The sequence below is a fragment of the Ceratotherium simum genome, chromosome 5, assembly GCF_057802395.1.
Source record: "Ceratotherium simum simum isolate JZ-2026a chromosome 5, ASM5780239v1, whole genome shotgun sequence".
NCBI classification, from domain to species: Eukaryota; Metazoa; Chordata; class Mammalia; order Perissodactyla; family Rhinocerotidae; genus Ceratotherium; species Ceratotherium simum.
In genome coordinates, this window is record NC_141904.1 from 73069174 (window position 1) to 73091023 (window position 21850).

The window sequence follows — 21850 nt, forward strand, 5'->3', positions numbered from 1 at the left end:
TCATCAGAGATACTGAAAGCACCAGATATATTACCTCCCCAGAACTCCTTATAGTTCTTAACTGGGAAACACGGTAGACAGGGGAGATTGAGTTATGAGATCACTAACAGCCAAAAAGGGGTGTATTAGCTTGCTGGATCTGCCACAACAGAGTACCACACACTGGGTTGTTTGATCAACAGAAAATTATTGTCTCACAGTTCTGGAGGCTGGAAGTCTCAAATCAAGGTGTGGGTAGAGTTGGTTTCTTCTGAGAGTTGTGAGGTAAGGAGCTGTTCCAGGCCTGTCTCCTTGGCATGTAGATGGCCATCTTCTCGCTGTGTCTCTCCATGTCATCTTCCCTTTATGTGTGTCTCTGGGTCCAAATTTCCCCTTTTTAGAGGGAGACCAGTCATAACGGATTAGGGCTCACCCTAATGACTTCATCTTAATGACTTACATCTGCAATGCCCCTATGTCCAAATAAGGTCACATTCTGAGGTCCTGGGGATTAGGACATCAACACACAAATTTTGAGTACAACCCATAACAAGAGGTAAGGGGAAATGTGCTAGAAGCTTCTAGGAACGAGTCTCTACCCTGATTTTGAAAAAAACAAAAAAGAAGAAAACGCTGATCTTCCTGCTCTTCGTTTTTGATATGGAAACTGTCAGGTGAGGAAGGAAAGAATGCTGGGAGCTACTGTGGCCATCTAGACACCGTGAGGTAGTGTCTCACGAGTTACATACATAACTCCAAACATCACGTGTTAGAAAAATAAACCTCATTGCATTTTTGTCACCTGCAGGCGAATGTACTGTAACCAACATGCTAGAAAAAATGAGAAAGGCAATAGAGCTTACTTAAGATGAGAAAGGAAAATAAAATGCTTACCAGGAATAACTAATTTATCCATTTCCCACATCTAGAAACGTCATCAAGCTATTAGGTTTAAAGAAAAAGTGCTGGGGTGTGGCACACACCTGCAGTGTGATAGTTAGCATAAGAGACACCTATATAACGTGATAAAATTCCTTTAAATTGCTAAATTAATAGTTTACTATATGATTTGTTCAATTTTTATTTCATGTGTTGTCCATAAACAAAAACAGAGAAACTGCATGGGAAGCAGTATTCAATAATTAGGGAATAAGGATTGAAAGGGACTGTTTAAGCTTTACAGGTGTGAGAAATAAATGTTCAAGGAAAAAAATGCTCCTCCCTGGAGTGGCAGAACCCTTTCAAAGCATGACAAAGTTTTACCAAGAACTGCATTTTTCCTTTCATTGCAACGTGCCTAAAAAAACACAAAAATGCCCACACCCATACACATGGATAGACATAATGGTTGTGTTTAATGTTAAATATCTTAACGTTAGCACTTTACTTTAGTAAACTAATCACAGATTTTGATGAAAGTTATGACCTATTTGTACTATAGTTGAGTAAAAGAAGAGAATTTGGAAGTACTTCTGAGGATGCCCAATATTTTATCTTGACACTTCTAATCCAATGGCTGTATTTCTGATTTTTGAAATATTCTTTACAATTGAATGAAATGGTTAACCAATTCACAGTAATACTGCAGGAGATAATGTATTTGGTGGGGGAAAGCTTAGAGAAGATGGGTTGAAGTCTTTGTAGATTAAAATGTTTTCATAATATTTTACGGCTTTCTTTAAATTTGTGTTATTGTCTTGTTATGAATATGAGTTCTAGTACTTTTGAACCTCCCTGACATTTTTCGATAATTCTCAGCCCATAATTATACTTTTCTTGTTAGATGGTTTAATAGCAACTCCACATGATAAAAAGAAGTTACCATGCTATTGTTAGATGCAGTGTGCAATGTGTACAATACACCAAGGACTACACACTCCATGGCTCATTTATTTGAAAAGAAAAAACACTTACATCCCCATTTTCTATTATACCAACTTTCATTGAACATCTGTGAAATGTGCAAATTCACAAGGTTCTCACAAGTCACATTGAATTGAAAACACCTCATTAATCAACTCATTTAAAAACATTTCTTTAGCATACTTCTCTTAAAGGTTTTAACAGAGATTATTATATTCGTGGTTTCTATTTTTTACCAAAGTCAAGGCTTTTTGGTGCCCAGGCATGATTCCCTTCATGTATTTTAGAAAGAATGTTTCTTATCAAACTCTAGTTCAAGGCCATTGTTTCCATGAAAAATAATTATACAAGAATTCCTATTATAAATTGGTTGTAATGGAAAAGCTATAAAAAAGTAACACTAGCTGGTGACTGCATGTTGTAGTATTTTTGCAGCTGTAATCTCATAAAGTAGAAAAGGGCATAATCTTTTCCTGCCCACACCTTAGTAAGCAGAAGCCAGCCTTATGTTCGTAAATGTTTGAGTATATAAAATACCATTTAGTTCCCTCTTCCCACTTCTGTTTGCAATCAAGGATCCTGCTTTTATGTTTCTAGATCACTGAGGGGGATTAAGCTGGGTTGTGGGGTAGATATAGAGATCCAAGGAAGCAGGACGGAGGATGCTCATTCCCAAAACTGTATCTGGAACTATGGGGGTGAGGGTGGGGGGTGTTGCAGAGATGCCTGAATTTGAATAATTAAATAATTTCTCAAATTATTATTATTATTATTTTGGTGAGGAAGATTAGCCCTGAGCTAACATCCATTGCCAATCTTCCTCTTTCTGGTGAGGATGATTGGCCCTGGGCTAACATCCGTGCCCATCTTCCCCTACTTTATATGTGGGATGCCTGCCACAGCATGGCTTGATAAGCGCTGCGTAAGTCCGTGCCTGGGATCCCAACCCTCGAACCCCAGGCCGTCGAAGCAGAGTGTATGAACTACGCCACCAGGCTGGCCCTCAAATTATTTTTCATTTGACTCAAGATTAAAAATTTACTTTTCACCATGATTTATTGTAGACACAGTGTATGTGTGTACACACTCATATACAACTGATAAAAAGTTTCTTGAAACAATATTAATCCTTATACATGCTGGATAATAATATTTTTTTCTATTCTAGTCTACCCTATTCCATCCAATCTGCTTTATCTTATTCTATTTTTTTAACTGCTAGACATAAACTACTATATTAATATCATCACCCATTAGTGAGTTCCCCTCCTTAATTTGATAATCCCTGGTCTAGAAGCATGCCTCTCTTGCCCCAATGTCCTAGACTATTATTTTTGGGGAGGCTTGTGATGATTGCAAGGTATTTCTTTAATTTTCTTCACTTAGGAATAAAACCAACCTTGACAATGAAGGGAAAGAACCAACACTTTCAAATGGAAGAGTCTGTGGTCCCAAGATGTAGTAATGACAAGAAGACCTTTTCCAAATCCAATGAACAGCTACACCCTTGGAGAGGAGAGCAAAGAATACTGGCATTGCTTGTAACCTTGGCAAATAAGGAAACATATTTTATTTTGATAAACATTGTTTCTTAGTTCTATAATATGGAGCAAAATCCCTCGTTATATATACCTAGTTATAAATGCACGCACAGTCTCAAATGTCAACATATGAAGGGAAAATAGACATTGCTTATCAGGCCCTGTACTAGAGACTTCATATCTAATTCACCTAATTCTAAGTAAATATTAAAACACTCTGAATAAAAAAATGGTACTCATTTTAACGGTATTGCTTTCCTTAATATCGGCACAGATCACAAATAAGTAATCCTCAGGGCTGGTGAGGATGAGTTAAATTGGCTGCTCTCTATATATTTTCGGTAAAACCATTCTGGTGAACCACTTGGTGGTATGTATGAACAGCCACAGTCATGTACAAAGTCGAAAGAAACTTTGCTCTCAATTCTTTCATTAGTCTTTCCTTAGTATCAGCACTTAGTAATAATCTTTCCCCATTCTAAACTCTTAGAACAATTTTTGTATATTTTATTCATCACAATATCCCTATCCTATTATATATTACCTTTACTTGTTCACTCATCTCTCCTTCATCCCCAGTCTTTAAACTTTTGGAAGATAGTGACTATATTTAACAAACATTTCTACCCCCTAAGCATTACTATCATATTGTATATATTAGAAAACTTAGTAAATTAATGTTAGAATGGAAATTTTTGTGTGTGTGGTTTATGCTTCATTGCAAATGGTTTTAATTTACGTTATAGTTGATCAAAAGAAAGAATTTGGCCATTCTCAGGATAACCCTAAGCAATTATCCTGTCTCCAACTGGAATATGTGCGTCCAACTACAAAATAACTAATTTTATGAAAATATGAACTTGTAGAAGCTAACTGAATGACTGCATCTATAACTCTCAAAAAAATATCCCCACTGTGTTCTTACAGGCATCTACTATCATTAGGTGGATATTTCTATTTGGGCAGTTTGCAGGATCTTGGTCAACTACACCTCATCCACTCCTTTCTGAGTACTGAAAATACAGGTACTCCACAGAAGTAGCTTCACCAAAACCAAACATAAATAGCACTTTCAAAAGCAACAACCCTCTACTAGTCATCTCGTATAACTTCTGAGTGCTGAAGCGGAGCCCCATTTCTGGATTGTAATCATTTGTTTAAATGTAACAGCTGCCTTAGGCATTAAAAAGAAAAAGTTGAGCTTTTGGTGGGCTGTTTCATTACTCACATCTCTAAGGAAGTTTACCGCGCTTCAAGTTACTTTCAAGAAAGGACAACATTTACACGGGTTTTCCTGTTCCAGGGAATGGATCTCTTTGCAAAACACCCACAAATTCATGACAAATCATTTGTATGAACCATGAATTTAGTTAACACATAACCAACAAGCAATTCTTACTTTAGTCTAAATCTTCTAAAGTTAGGATGTAATGGTAGGATTCGAATCAGTCACCTCCTGGCTGCCTGAATACTTTCCACATTTCTGTCTCTTCATCTCAGAATCTGAACTTTATTTAGAAAGGCACGTTTGCTTTTCAGATAGGACCTGAGCTAGACTGTCTTTTCACGTTTTCGCAAATCTGAGACTCTTTAATTATATGAAATGTATATGATGTGACCCATCACATATATTTGGAAATTGTTGTTGTGCAGAGCTGCACACTGGCGGCTACTGGGCCAAAGTATTAGGCATAAAGTGAAATTTGATCTTTTTATTTAAAAAAAAACAAAGGTCTAGCAATACCAGGCCTTTTTTCTCCCATTGCAGTCCTCAATTCGGCACTGTCATAAAGATAGAGCATGTGGCCAGGTTTCCTAGAAGGCACCCCTACAGGGAGTAAGACATCCAGGGTTGCCAGTAAGATATCCACCTATAAGTACCTGAAAAATAACTTCGTTTACCAAATAAATTATCTTACTTGACTTATGCCATTGTCCTTCCTGGACAGCTTTCCCCATCTATCCTTCAAGACACAAAGTCTCTTCTGATTGTCCAGGCAAAATTAATCCCGCTTTATCAGAAATTCGACTTAGTGCCTTGGATTATACCTCTCCCAAAGCATCTGTATTTTAGCAATTTGTGTGCAGCTTGCCTCCTTTTCCCTCAACCTATGTCCCGTTTTATTCCCTCACAGCATATTGCAAAATATCATGCACAAGATAACATAAGTGCTTGATAAGAAATGATCTTAAAAGACCTATATTTTTGCTTTAGAACAGGGGTCAGAAAACTATGGTCCATGGGCCAAATTCAACTGCCATCTGTTTTTGGATGACCATGAATCAAAAGAATAATATTTCAAGACACAGGAAAATTATATGAAATTCAAATTTCAGTGTCCATAAATAAAGTTTTATTGGAACACAGCCATGCTCACTTGTTTATGTATTGTCTATGGCTGCTTTCCCATTACAATCGCAGAGATGAATAGTTATGACAGAGACCATATGGCCTGCAAAGCCAAAAAATATTTACTATTGGAATACTTTATGAAAAAGTTTGCTGACCCCTGCTTTAGGAAGGAGCACGTCTACTAGGAGGAACAATGACTTTGTGTCAAGACAGACATGATTTTTTTTCTCCTAATACTACCATCTGGCTTTGGGCAAGTCATTTAAGCTCTCAGAGCAACTGAGTTCTCTATTTTTATATGGGAATAACATCAATATTATAGGGATTGTGATGCAAGGATAAGCAATATTTTTTGATGCAGCAGCAGTGCAATAAACAGTACTGGATATTATTATTGCATATTTTTGCTTAGCCCTTGCATCAAACTGTTAATTACATCTGACTGAGGAATAGTAATTTATGAGAAGGTAGTCTAATAAATGACTTCATTCATTAGAGCCCCATATCTACATGGCATGAAAAATATGATGGAGTTGTCCTTATCTTCATGGTAATTGTGAACACTGGCACCTGTGTTCAGTTATCTGGTTTGAGCAAATAATTGCAAGTATTACGTCTAAGATAATAGGTTCCTATTAATCTGTGGAGGGTGGTAACTTCAAAAAAAGAAAAAAAGGAAATTTTTATAATGCCCGTCGCATCAGTTCTCATTGAGAGACAATTCTCCAACAAGTATTTACTTTCTACCGTCTTTAAATAATTACTTACCAGTCATATTAATTAGAAACTCACAAAACCAAGCAGCAAAGAGCTTTTGAAAACTCCATGAAGCAGAAAAAAGCATTCGCTTCTCTTATATACTGTTGTTAACCGAATGTTCATTTTGTATATTCTCTCATGATAGGAATAATGGCCAAAGCACTGAGTATTCTCAATTTGCTTTGCTGTGTAACCAAGCAAAAAGAAAAAAAGGCATTTGTGGCATTGTATATGCTGCAGTAAATATTATTCCTTAACTAAAAGATAGATGGTCACTCAGAAACCCATTCAGTGCACTGTTCAACAGCCAATACCTCCTAACTATCCACAGAATTATGATCTGCATATGACCACTTCTCTATTTTTGTCCATATTTCGAGTTTAAATATCATTCGCATGTGTGCACGCACGCACTCACATACACACTCGTGGGATCAGAATAAAAAGCTCTGTTTTCCCATACAGTCAAAAAGTCAGGCAAGATATTTAAAATCCTATAAAATGAGATTTAGTAATGAACAGCTTATTTGGAAACTAAAAATCCAGGAGCTCTGCTTCAAAATCTTAAGGCTAATATAAAAACACACACAAATTACCATCTACCTTTAAAATTCCCTGGGTAGCACATCAGACTGCACTTCATGTTGCATAGGTTCTTAGAACAAGAATGTGTGATGCCACCATGAACAATGCAGAACAGGGAAATACTATCCCCAGTATTCATATGTTCTTTGAATAGCAGTTGAAACTTACTAGTGCCCCACGTCCATGGGCAACACCAATCAATGTCACAATGGCAGCCATGGATTCCAGATTTGCCTGGATACAGTAAGTCCAGCCAATAGCAGTCTTAACTATCCCTCCCTGCTTGTAGGATTGGAAGAGCAAATAATGTTCACGCACTTGGAATAAACAATGAATAAGTCACCAGAGCCACTGAAAATGGCAGCCTACACATTCCACTCTCTCAAGTCAGCAGACACTATAAAGATGGCCTGGTAAAGAAAATGAATGGAGTCACAGGTTCAGAGAATGTAGATTCATGAGTCCCCCCACCATCACACATCATCACGCACCTCCGCAACCAGCCCTTGAGTTTTTTCTTGACTTCCTTCCACAAACAGAAGCTGGGCCTTTGATGATTATAAAGTAAGTCCAAGAAAAGAGCAGATTCTTCCGTGAAATAGTCGCCCAAGGTCACCCATCACAAGCTAGGGTTCAGGTCTACCAGAGGGATTAGACAGTACTTGTTTTTTTAAGAAGCTGATCTTTTTAGTTAAAAGGAACAAACTATCTGTTGTTTAACTGACAGGTGGGAATATTCCTTTTGTCTCCAGCAGTCCCATAAATAAGAAAAGTAAACCCAGATGGTACAAATTGAAAGTAATGAGCCAAATACCAACATAAGAGCTTAATTCCTCAGCTGCCAGGCAGAAGCTGGAACAGTAAGCACACTGGTAAATCTAATGGCCAGGAAGGGGGACAGTACTTTTTGGTCTTTTTCTGGCCAACATCAAGTTTGTTGTTTTCTTTCTTTTTAAGCAATAAATACTAACAATGTACTATGACCAAAAAGCACAGTGTTTTCCACTCAATAGATGATTTTTAAAAGAAATAGAATGTGGAGCAAACATTTCATTATCACCAATATTTGAATATTAACCATCTAACATGGAATTTTATAAGCAGTAGCATCGCAATGACGCCCAATTACGCAATTGGATCTGTAACGTGACGTCAATTATTTTAGGCTCCAATTATTGTGTCAATGATTTGAAAAACCAAAAAATTAATAAAAAGGATGTTTTCATTTCTATATTTATTTTCATTTGTATATTTATTTACTGATGGACAAATGAATTCTAACACTTTGTCCATTTCTAGAAGTCATTTGCTTTCGCATTTTCACTGACACTCTTCAAAGAAATTAATATGGTCTTCCTTATGGGCATTATTAGTTGGACTTATAGAAAAACAAAAGAAAACTGGCAATCACTGAACAATTAGCAACCACAGTAAAATATCTGGGCTAAACCTCTCCTTGTCAAAGTTGGCAAATAAAAACTCCAATAATGTTGTTTAATAATGTAATATTGCTTTAAAATTATGGAAAGTCATATCACAAATGATAAAATGACTATCTTCTCTCATAGTTTCTTCAAATTATACAGAGATACTTATACATGTCAAGATGCATACATAATTTGATTGTTCCCTACTGCATATTGTTCTCATAAAATCATTTTAAATTGAAAATATCTCTATCTAAAATAGCATCCAATGTTGCATATCTAATCACAGAGTTCTGTCACTTGACATTGTCTCAAACTTCAAGAGTCGGTTCATGTTCAAAGGTAGCAACATGCAGAAGTGAACATGAATTGTTTCTGCATATCTCACTCTTGGGGAACAAAAGGCACATGGCGACTTAGCGCTCACTAACAAAACAAGACGGGTCACTTGTCAAAATATGCTGCAGTTTTTCAGTTAGAGTTTTGCTTTGAAAGTAATATGGGGGCCGGCCCCGTGGCTTAGTGGTTAAGTGAGCGCGCTCCACTGCTGGTGACCCGGGTTCGGATCCCGGGCTCGCACCAACGCGCTGCTTCTCTGGCCATGCTGAGGCCGTGTCCCACATACAGCAACTAGAAGGATGTGCAGCTATGACACACAGCTATCTACTGGGGCTTTGGGGGGAAAAAATAAATAAATAAAATCTTAAAAAAAAAAAAAAAAAAAAAAAGAAAGTAATATGGATGCAGAAGTGGTCCCTATGAATGGACACTTTCTTATGTCCAAGCTTTGAATTTACTAAGTGGGGATGGGGTTGGGGTGTGGGTGAGGCTTTAAAGGGATGAATGGCCAATGGCAGTCACCCAAGGAAGTGGGGAAAGAGATCCTTAAGGAATACCCCCACAGGCTTCTTTACTGCCAGAGGGTCTGAATGATACATTAAGCAAAAAGAAAAAGAGTTTTAAAACTCAGAGGAAACAGAAAATAGAAAGTACGTGGGAGTGACACTACACAGTTGATATGAGAATGACAGAAAACAGATGTAAAACACCTTGCACAGTGCCTACCACAGAGGACAGCCAAGTGATGGTGGGCATTATTTTTATACAAGCTTAGAGACATGGAGTGGCAACCGATAAAAATGAGGAAATGGCCTATTTCCACACTGGTGAGCATCTTTATCAAGTCAAACTCATGTAATGATCAGCAAGATGGCATAGGCATAGTATAAAGGAAATGTATACCATGTTTAAGGACCTAATCTCCCAAACACTCAGCAGTGGGTAAGATGAATCAGCAAGAGTTACTTGAGGCAATAAACATTAGGATGTGTTCACGATTCATTCCAGGAAGGAAGAGAGAGAGAGAGAGTCTTCAAGAGAGAAAGACACGAGTAGATAAACACAGAGGCCAGGCCTAGAACTTACCAAATATCAACCCCATCGTATTATGAATGGAATTCTGATCCCCTAAACCACTTGTCACACCAAGGCAATCCCAGACAGTTAATACCTGCTAAGTGTCAAAGAACAGCTCTATCTAGAAGGAGCCACTTTCCTTTCAGCAGCCCAACCTCCCTGGGCAACTTTAGTTTCTCTCCATTCACTTAAGGCTATTCACCTTGAGAGCAGTTAGAAAAAGTTGAAAACATACAGAAATGTTTTCAATACACAACTCATCCCAGGGCACACCTAGGCTGTCATGCACATACACACTTGTCTCCCAAACGCTGGTAAGTATCAACACTCTCCCTTACCCAGCAACAAGGAGGAACAATTTGGTATTTTTCTGTAAAAGGATCTAAACACACCATACTCAGAAAAGGCTCAGTGCCGTTCAAAGCTCCATGGATGGAAATTCAGGCAATCTAGATTAAGACCCCATGGGGCCCATAACTAGCGTGTCATGTGAGCAAGTACCTGACAGGGTCTAAAACGGACTGTTCTCATTTACAACACAGACAAGGTCTGGAATACGCAAGCATATGTACAAAAATACATGTGTGTGTATGTGTGTAAATATACACACATAATTCAGTTTTATCAAAGATTACTGTTATCAATGTATTTTCTTCCTTCCTTACCAAATATTTCTTCCTTAAAGGTCTGCACTCCAATAATTCAGGGCTTCCTGTTCACAAGTCTCAGCAGTTTTTTCTCATACTCCATCTTTTTCCAACTCTTCTTTTTCCTGAAATACTTCCTCACCTTCCACCTTATCTTGCTGACTTGGAGATCCTTCCACATATCTGCTCTGTCTTTCTTGACCTCTCACTCCCCGCCCCTGGGTTCTGAGTTGCCTCCTTTCATTTAACTCTCCAAACACCATTCTTAAACACTCTCATCAGTTGCTATCAGTATGAAAGCACCTCACTATCTTGCTCTCCTTCCCTGATACCCGCCCTACACACACACACATTGGGCTCTAATCTTTTGGTTTCAACAGACTGGTAGCTCATACCATTCAAAGCACCTCAAAACTCAATATGCCCGAAACACACCCAAATTCCTGCCTCCTTCTGTGTTTCTTCTGTTAATTGCCTCATTATCTTCCCACTCAATTTCAAAATCTCAAAAATCCCCTTCAACCATCTCTTCTCCTTCACCAGGCACAACCACCCAATTGCTTGTCATATCCTTTCAATTCTGACTCTGTGATTGCTCTTATCTCCAATCTTATCTTTTTGACTCCAACTGTCCTAGTTTGGGCATCAACTAGGGCAGTTGGTCTCCTTCTTTTAGTTTTTCTCCCTTCCATTCTGTCTTACAAACATCCCATTGGGACTATGGTCTCATAGCAAAGCTAAGATGCTACATTCCTTGCTTAACAATCTCTAGGCCCCACTTTTTTTTCCCTAGCCTTCTCTCCACCACTTTTCTTGAAGTGTGCTAAGGACATAGAGTCTATACCTGTAATTTCCAACGGAAATATGACAATAGTTGATAACACTGTATTATATAATGAAAATTTGCTAAGAGAGTAGAACTACAATGTTCTTACCAAAAAAAAGACATGATACATGACACATATGTAAGTTTACATTTTGTATTAACAAAAAAGAAAAATGAAACAGGTGAAATTAATTTTAATCATAAATTGTATATAATCCAATATACCAAAATATTATCATTTCAATAAGCAATCAATGGGATATTTTCTATCCTTTTTCATAATATGTCTTTGAAATTCAGTTTGTATTTTATACTTATAACAAATCTGAAGTTGAACTAGTCACACTTCAATTGCTCAACAGCCACATTTGGCAAGTAGCTATCATATTGGACAGTGTAGATCAAGAGAAATACAGGCTTGGTTTGACACGTGGCTCCACTTAATAATTGCATGTGACTTTAAGTAAGGTAAAAATCTCTCTCTACCTCGGCTTCCTCATGTAAAGTAATAATAATACCTATCTAATAGGGTCATAGTGAGAATTAAATAAAATAACACAAACTGCTTGAGCTCGAGTTGACATGCAATCAAGTTTCAGTATACATCAACTGTCATTATCAAAGCTATTCCATGGCTTGCCATACATGACTAGGAGCCAACTCTATGTTACAACCTTCTCTAAGCTTAAATGATCTTTCCCGACTGTTATCAACTGAATGCTCGTGTGCCCCCTCCACAAAAATTCATATGTTGAAGCCCTATCCCTCAATGTGATAGTATTAGGAGGTGGAGCCTTTGGCAGGTAATTAGGCTTAAATGAAATCATGAGGGTGGGGTCCTCATGACGGGATTAGTGACCTTGTAAGAAGAGATCACAGAGCTTGCTCTCTCCACCCCATTAGGACACAGCAAGAAGACGGGAGTCCACAAACCACGAAGAATGTTCTCACCAGGAATCGAATCAGCTGGTACCCTGACCTTAGACTTCCCAGTCTCCAGAACTATGAGAAATAAATTTCTGTTGTTTAAGCCACCAGTCTACAGTATTTTGTTATAGCAGTCTGAGCAGACTAAGACATTGCTCCATTATTTTAAGATTATATCCAATTTTAACATAATGGTTATGTCCCTGGGCTGTGGAATGAGGCTATCTTATAGATTGCTTTTCGAATTCCAGCTCAAATCCTTATTAGCTATGTAAACTTTAGGAAATTCCTTAACTTGTCAGAGCCTCAGGCCCTCATTTGTAAAATAAGGATAACAATAACGAAAAGCTCAGAGAATTGCCAAAGGAATTAAATGATATAATTCAGGCAAGGTGCTTACCTCAGTGCTTGGTTCAAAGTAAGTACTCAATACATATTCACTACAATTATTACTATTTTAAGACCCAGCTCAAATGCTGTCTTCTGCATGAATATTTTCTATCTTCATTTCTATAAGTTCTCTTTTCTTTGAACTTCTATGTCAGTCTTTTTGTATTTTTCTTAAATAGGATCTGAAATCTTAACATTTTTCTCCTCTTGTTGTTTACCTGTGCCTTCTTTCCCCCTAGACTGACAGCAACCTGATTCATCTTGGACTTCACCATACTACTTAATACAATGCCTTACACAAAGCCCTCAGTAAATGCCTGCTGAATGGCTGTTAAAAAAGATAATTCAGGTTGCAATGTGTGGGATGCACTGGAAAAGAAAGGAAAAGAAGGTAGAAAGCTGAGGAGCAAGCCCCGGGCAATACTTCAAGTGAGAGATAAAGACATAAGCTGCCTATGGAAAGGTGTCCTGGAAGTGGGAATGGGGATGGGGTGAAAAACAGAAGAATGATAAGGAAGTAGAATTTAGGGGAACTCTCTAACAGCATAAACATTGTCTCCTCTTTGCTTATAGTCATATTTGTAAGATACGTGTTACTGATCAGAATCAAGATTCCTTCTGTTGTGGCTTGTATAAATGCATGCATGCCCATGTATGCATTCCTGTGTGTGTGTTTCATCTTATTCTCAAAAGTTCACCATTATTCATAAGTTAATACTGAAGACTGTGCCCTTACATAGCAGGAACCCAATACATTTAGCTCTAATATAATTCACGGAAAGACATAATATGCACAGGGGTACTTACAAACACATTTATGTGATGAGTACTTTAAGACAGCTTAACACTTAGGCAATAGTCAATTAAATTGGTTTGAATGAGCACTTTATTTGCAGGAGTCAGTGAACTAATCAACATACTTTTGAGAGAATAGCTACTTTAACAGCTAAACAAAATTATGGGTTTTACTTAACTTTATGTGTTTGTATAACTCTTAATAGTATTTCTAATACATATTATTTTTCAAGTCTCCCAAATGCCTTCTTAGTCACCATCAAGCTTACAAAAATCCAATATGCAGAGTTATCAATGATCAGAGTTATAAGAACAAAATACACCAACAATGGTTGCTTTTCCCCCCTGATTTTCACATGCATACGCCAAAAAACTGTCAAGATTTAAATGGGATAAATGAAAAGCAATTCAAGATTTAGCGTGCTGCAACTGAAGGATTGATTTGAAATAAGTTTATCGGTAAAAACATGGAGGATGTCAAGATTTATAAGCAGAGATCAGCGACATCTCCATTTCACCAGTATCAATGCTATCAAATCATATTACACCGCACACAAATACCATAGAATAAATGACTGTCATTTGAGTTTATGGCAACAGTTTACTTGAAGTGACACATTCAATGCCACAAACTCATTTTCTCAGTGATTACAAGTGTGGCGGTATTAAAACCCATTGAAAAATATTCCTCAATTATTTCAGGGAGAACTTGAACAGTTTATTTTGCTTTCAAAGCTTTCCTTAATCACTCCTTGGATGAAAGACTAACAGAAAGTTATTCACATTAAGATGACAAAGCACAAGATGGAACCTATGACTGAGGGTCCCGGAAGATGTGTCAGGAGGCTTGCTTGGTATCTGCACACAAATTATTGGCTTTAAAACAAGCAGAGGTTATAATTTTCAAATGCAGCCCAAACATGTGAATTTTGTTTGAATGGACAAGTTGTCCATTACTAAGTCTACACTGCTAAAAGAAGCCAAGGCTCATGTTGGGTGACTGTGCATTTTATCGTTAATTACAGTATCAACAATTTTTTAAAAAATTATTTAATCAAAGTGATCTAAGTCATCTCATAAAGCTGATCTATGGTCTCAGTTATAACAGATTTAGGGATACATATGAAGGGACATAGGCCTTCATTGCCTTCGTAACTCCTGAAAGGGGCAAACAAAATTCATGTGTCAATGCAGCTCTGCAGAATAATGATTATGCCAGGTCATGGGGGTAGGGGTGGGGCAGCATGTACTGCATTTTATGCTGGGGCCATGTCAATATGATGTCATGGAGGAGCTGCTTTCTTCTGATCTCTCTGATCTGAATGCACACAAACAACTTTTCCCTCGGGTTGGGTTTCCTGGTGACTGCAAGCTGGCCACCTGCAGCACCCAGGGTTTCAGGATTCCTCCTTCAGATACAGTAAGAGAGAGGGCACTTTCCACAAAGTTCATACAGCAAGTCCTTGAACCAATCAAACCTAGTGGCTAAAAAAAATGCCACGAGCTCACCGGCTTAGGCCCATCACTGGGCAAATGAGATAGGTCTATCTTTACAGCTCTGCGTGGGGTCAGTCTCTTCCAATCCTCACGGTTGCTTTATGATCACAGAGGAGAGCAGATGTTAGAGATGCTACCACAATATCCACCAAAAGAATGTTAATGACAACTGAAAATCATCTTCCTTTCTAGGATTAATCCCCTCTATGATTAACGGCTACTTACTTTGACAAGTAATTTCCAGGTACTACCAAAATATTAGTAGATTCCAATATGTTGATTGCTCACTACAAGATTAAGAGAAGAATTTGATGACATAAGAACATTTTAGAACTTTTACAGAAATATAATATTTTCCATGACGGTGTTTTTAACTAGGCATCAACAATGATTTTAGTTATCCAAGGAAATTTCTCTTTCCAAAAGTCTTAGATTTACCTAAGCTAGTCCCACTATAAGATTAAAACTAAAAACAAAACAGTAAATATACTCTACAAAGTTTTGAATTTCTGCATGCATTAAGGACTTGTCTACATCCATCAATGACAACAACTGAACTCATCTGACAAAGGATTCAGTATTTGCAGATAATACACCGTCAGGAAGTACTTAAAACTTTTCATGTGAAATCAAAAATTCCCCAGTGGCATAGCGGTTAAGTTCGCGAGTTCTGCTTTGGTGGCCCAGGGTTTGCCACTTCGGATCCTGGGCGCGGACCTACGCACCGCTCATCAAGCCACGCTGAGGTGGCATCCCACACAGAAGACCTAGAAGGACCTACAACTAGGATATACAAGTATGTACTGGGGCTTTCGGGAGAAAAAAGAAAAAGAGGAAAATTGGCAACAGATGTTAGCTTAGGGCCAATCTTACTCGAAAAAAAGAAAAATAAAGGTTCCCATTATCTTACTTCATATGGGCTCCCTTTGGGCTAGTAGGTGTTAGAAAACCTTTGCAAAATGGTCAGGTTTCTATTTTATAAATGTCTAAAGCAGTGCTGCCCAAAAGAAATATAACAAAAGCCACACACATATTTTAAACTTTCTAGTAGCCACATTAAAAAAGGTTAAAAGAAACAAGTGAAATTAATTTTAATAATATTTTTACTTAACCAAATATATCTAAAATATTATCTGTTCAACATTTAATCAACATAAAATTATTGAGATATTTTATTTAATTCTTAATATTTTTGGTAACAAGTTTTTGAAATTCTGTGTGCATCTTACATTTACAGCGCATCTCAATTTGGACCCACCTCATTTCAAAGGCTCAACGGCCACATGTGGCTAGCGGTTCCCATATAGCATAGTGGACATCTAGAGTAACTAATACGGTTACGCAATTAACTAATAGGTAATTAAGTACTAAGACAACAATCTCCTTGGGTCTTGATGATTCTTAGCCCACGGCCGATCCCCCTGACTTTATTCCAGAAAAGACACTATTGAAGTAGTAAATACTAGTGATTAGGGGACTATAACTTGATTTAAAAGACAAATAGAAATCTTGATACAACTACACAGACTGGGAAAGTTACTTAAACTCTTAGAGACTGTTTTCCTTGTCTCTAAAATAGAAATAATAACCTCTACCTCCTTGTGTTTCTGTCAGTTAGATGAGCCAAGTGAGGCACTTCCACAGCGTCTGGTATGCAGTGAGTGGGCTTCCATTCATTAACATTGTTAGTATGGTTAATTTTGCTGTCATTACTATTGTTTTCCTCATCCAAGTGTTTCTTCCTTTTCTGGCTTCTTAGTATACTGGAGGGTTCTCGTTTCTATCTCTGTTTTCTACCTAGGTCTCTGGCTCTTAAACTTTTTATTTTTTATTATGTTTTATTTTTGTTGAGGAAGATTGGCCCTGAGCTAATATCTGTTGCCAATCTTACTCTTTTTGCTGAGGAAGATTGACTCCAAGCTAACATCCTTGCCCATCTTCCTCTGTTTTGTATGTGGGATGCTGCCACGGCATGGCTTGCCGAGCAGTGCATTGGTCCCCACCCAGGATTCAAACCTGCGAACCTGGGCTGCTGAAGCGGAGCATGCAAACTTAACCACTACACCACTGGGCTGGTCTTAAACTTTTTTGACAGCAACGCTGTAAGAAATATATGTAACATCAGGACTCAATATACATATATTAAAACGACAGTTCCATGAGGACTGGGATATCATCTGTTTTGTTCACTGCTATATCCTAAATGCCTAGAAGGGCTCAGCAGACAATATTTACTAAGTGGGGAGTGCATGCTGATCTACTCTGCTCCATCCTTTTTTAAAATTCTATTTTATTTATTCTAATAAAAAAATACTGGTCATAATCCACTAAACTTATTATTTTTTTTTTTTACCCACTATTTGGTAGTGACCTTCAGTTTGGAAAACTCTCATCCCTGTTTTGTGCTGGGTGTTCATTTCACCCATGAGGTACACCTCTTAATGTGGACAGAGGTAATCTGCTCTAGACTCAAGGTGACCTAGAGCCTTAAAGTCACCCTTGACCCTTCTTTTTCTCTCATACCCCACATATACTGCATCCACAAATCCTCATTATTCTACCTTCAAAATATATCTAAATTTGACCGCCGACTCTGCTACCCTGGAGTCAGCCGCCATCATCCCTCACCTTATCACTGCATTAACGTCTAACTAATGCCTCTACTTGCTCCCCTGTCCCTCTATCATCAATTTGTAACACAGCATCCAGTGAGATCCTTTTAAAAAATAAGTCAGAACATATCATTGCTCTGCTCAAACCATACTACGTCCCCTAACTGTTCATAGCAAAAGCTCTAAATACTTTCAGTTATTTACAAGATCCTGCATTTTTTGCTGCATCCATCTCCACATTATCTCTTGGCTCTCTCTCATCTACTGTTTCTCTCCCATAACTAATCCTGGTCCAACCATGTTAGCTTTCTTGCTGTTTCTAGAATACTCAGCACGTCATATATTAGAACCTTTGCATGGACTGTTGACTCTGCCTGGAGCTCTCTTCCCTAAATATCCATAAGGATAACTCATTTACCTCTGAGTCTTTGCTCAAATGTCATCTTTTCATTGAAGACTAACCTGATGCCCTCATTTACAATGGCAACTCACATCCCAATCCCTGACACTCGCATCCTGTTCCGCATGTTTTTTCCCCCATAGCACTAGCAACTTCTAACTCTAAGTCATTTTCTACCTTAATGTGAGAGAATGTAAAGCCCACAGGGACAAAGATCTCTGTCCATCTTCTTCACTGAACACAGTGTGTGGCACATAAAAGATGCTTAATAAATATTTGCTTAAGAATGAATGAAGCCTAGCATTTTTGAGGAAAAACAGCCAAGTTCGTCTTAGAAAAAACTCTTGGCCAGAAATGGCTATTTGCCTCTTTGTTGCAGGAAGAAACCAGCATCAAAACAACAGAAGAAAATAGAAGAAAAATGTGCACAAAATGATGGATGATAAAAGTTTAAATGTGAAAAGATAGAAAATACAAATTATCAAGCATTTGCTCCATTGAGTTTATATCTTTAGCTAAACACTACTCTAAGTGATTTTACACAATATGTTTTTACTTGCCATTTATTATGAAATTTCCCTATATCATGAACAGATTTATAACTTTAAGACATAAAACATGGACAATATTGGTTAACAGAATATCACATTCACAAGCTGGCCTTTTAATATAAATTTTACTAAGTCCAAATGGAGTACCAACATTCAGTATATAAAGTACTGGATGAAATCAATACTCTTTAGAAAACTGGTAAGAGCCAAATTCTTTTTCATATTTCATAAAGATTACCAATTCTCTAAGTAATACCCTACATACAATTTATCATATATCAATTAATCCAATTCTCCCTACAAACCCTTAAAGCTTTTTTTATCAACATATCCGAAGAATCAAATTTGACCTTTAAATTTTTTTAAGATGTCTTAATTATTTTAGTAAAATGGACACTTTTTCTGTAAATTTATTCAGAAATATATAAAATATTTCTCAAAAATGCTGAAATACAGTCAATAAAATTTGCACATGGTTTAAATTTATAACTTAAAATGTTAAACCTTTGCAAAAATGATCTCGTTTTCTTTAGCTACACTTCCACTTGTTGAGTATATCTTCCTTTTTTCACTTAATTGGAAAATTTCAAGGTTGCTGCCATAAAAGTTGATATCACGAGCAATAATATTGCTATAGTATATTTTTGCCCCTTCTACTACAACAGAACTCAAATTTGAAACTTTGTAAAGAAGAAGAGAATCCAAGAAAAAGAATAATATTTTAGTTTTGATATCTGTATCGGTCTTTCTCCAAAGACCATTTGAAAAGGCAGAATTTGTAAATAATTACTCTTTTTTTCTTCAGTGCTAGATGAGCAGCAGTCAAAGAAAATGTTTTGGAACAAAATTGAGACATTACGGGGGAAATCATGTTAACAAAACTTTATTTTAAATAAAGTTCGAGGTTTTATTTTTGTTTTTATTGATTATAGATTTTTTGCCACATATTATCATTTAAATATTTGAACAATGTTTGAAGTTTGACATAAGGGGCTCAGAAATCTACTCCAATATATGCATGTCTTCCAGAAACACGTGTTTTATCTGATAGTGCATTTGGCCTCATTCCACACCAACTTCCTCCTCTTAGAAAAGAAAAATGATAGGTTATTTTTTAAATTAGTTTCCTTAGGTATCATAAAGAAATTGTGTTTATGTAGAACACTGGTCTTCTTCTCAGGAGATGGGTGCTGAATTGTTTAAGGGTGAGAGGCGATGACTTCTGTAACTTACTCTCCAATGGTTTAGCCAATCAATCAATCAATCAATGGAAAAAATATACATACATATGTATACAGACAGAACAAATAAATAAAAATGGTAAAATAATTAAATCTAAACGGGGTATATGTGGGTAGTCTTTGTACCATTCCTTCAACTTTTTGAGTGCTGGAGAATTTTTATAATAAAAATAGGAAGACAATAAAATAACCCCCAAAACTAATTGTTGTATATATACCACTTTATTTTTAAAAATCTTTCTCTTATTCATCCACTCCTCCAGCAAATAAAACAAAACAAACAAAAAGGAAATATATCAAATGATTTATAATAGTTGCTTTTGTATGGTGGGTATATGAGACTTATTCTTTTTTCTTTCTACTTTGCTCTAAATTTCAAATTTTCCAAAATTAAAAAATAAAATAGCCTATCTTCATTTTAGGTCCCTTAAATAAGTTATTTGCTAAAAGAAAAATAGTATTATTTTTAAGATTAGACATGAAAATGCCAGCATTCTTTAAAACTTATATTCTCCCTTGCAGAGTTACAACTTTCAGCTCCTTTTGGAAACAAAAGTCATGAATCAACATTCTCAAATTCTGATTGATTGTTATATTCAGAATACTACAGGAGATCTATAATATTAGGTGTCATTATATTTGCTATGGAAATAAAATGGCTTACAAAGAGATGAAATGAGAATCCAATTATCAGAAGAGAGAATTAGAATTTTCTCTCTGGGAAAAAAAGATTTGTTTTTCTTTGCTACTGGTGGAGTATTATTTCAACATTTAAAAATTATTTAACATATGACTCGAGTATAGTTCTAACCTCAACTTAGAAAATACAGCTTATTGTTACCTCCTAGGCAGCCAATGAATGAAAGCAGGATCAACTGATTCCATGACAACATCATCTTTAATTGCCAAAAGCAAGAGTAACTCTTGTCCAGTCTCTGATGAACAGAATGCTTTGTCTTCAGGTAAATCCTTTAATCTGTAAAATATACGTACAAAGAAGTTAGAATTGAAAAAATGAATTTTAAAATTCATTTTTTTTAAAAAACAGATTTTCTTCTTTTCATAAAACTGTATCATCCACAGCCACTCAAAATCCTCAAATGAAATGAATCTTTTCTGATAAAAAAGAGAAAATGTATGGAATGTAGATACTTAAAAACACTTTATATAACTGATATGCAGATGGAAGGAGCTTCATAGAATTAGAAATGTTCAATAATACTGAAATGGTAAATATTAATATAATAAATATTAAAACTTTTGCTGGATAATAATTGCAACAAATAAAGTATTATCCTGAAATTCTAACTTTTCTCATTTTCTCTAATAATTACATTTTGTTAAAACTAAGAGTCAAGTGAATATCTTGAAGCTCTGCTTTTTGGAGTTTCTGAATCCCTCATAAGGCATACAAATTATAAAGAGTATTATCAATGTTCGTCTTAACCCTATTTTTTTTCAGAGACAACTTCAGAAAGCCCCCAATTACATACACTTCATAAAACAGATCAAAAACACTAATGGTGGAAACTGTTCAGTCTGAGAATCTTGCAAACAAAACTATTTTGTTTTTGTTTTCCTGAGTTTTCATAAACTTGAATGTGCTGGTTGAGAGGAAATAATTATGTGAATATCTTGTGATATTTTTAGTGGCAATTTGAAACTAAACTGCATGGTTAATGATTAAGTAGGTTAGATATACACACCTAAAATGAGAGAACCTTTTCTCGACTGCTGCAACTCAGCTGGTTCCACAGGGGAGTTAATGATGTTAACTCAGCCACTTGAGCAGAGAAGCTGTGCAACTCTGATTCAGCAGCTGCTGCAGATTGGGCTGTATTAGTTGTTGTCGAGCAAAGGAGAGAAGGCTTTGTTAAGACAGTAGTTCTTAACCATGGGATCCTGTCGTGTGATGTGATGTATTCAATCAGAATTAAGTGTGTCCCAGATAATAATAATTAAGTGTGACAATATGCTAACTTGCAAGTTATGTACTTAATATATTAAATCAGTCATTCCTATAACAATGCCGTTCTTGTTT

The 21850-nt window shown here is 36.6% G+C and overlaps 1 protein-coding gene across 4 annotated transcripts in view; it reads right to left on the minus strand.

The window, feature by feature from the left end:
• Window positions 1-21850, minus strand: part of CNTN3 (contactin 3) — a 330204-nt gene that overhangs the window by 231462 nt on the left and 76892 nt on the right. For all 4 annotated transcript variants that reach the window (XM_087431353.1, XM_087431352.1, XM_087431354.1 and 1 more), the window contains exon 2: window positions 20651-20785. In XM_087431353.1, coding sequence (XP_087287479.1) covers window positions 20651-20705 — 55 coding nt within the window. In that variant the 5' untranslated portion in view covers window positions 20706-20785. The remainder of the gene's footprint in view (window positions 1-20650; window positions 20786-21850) is intronic.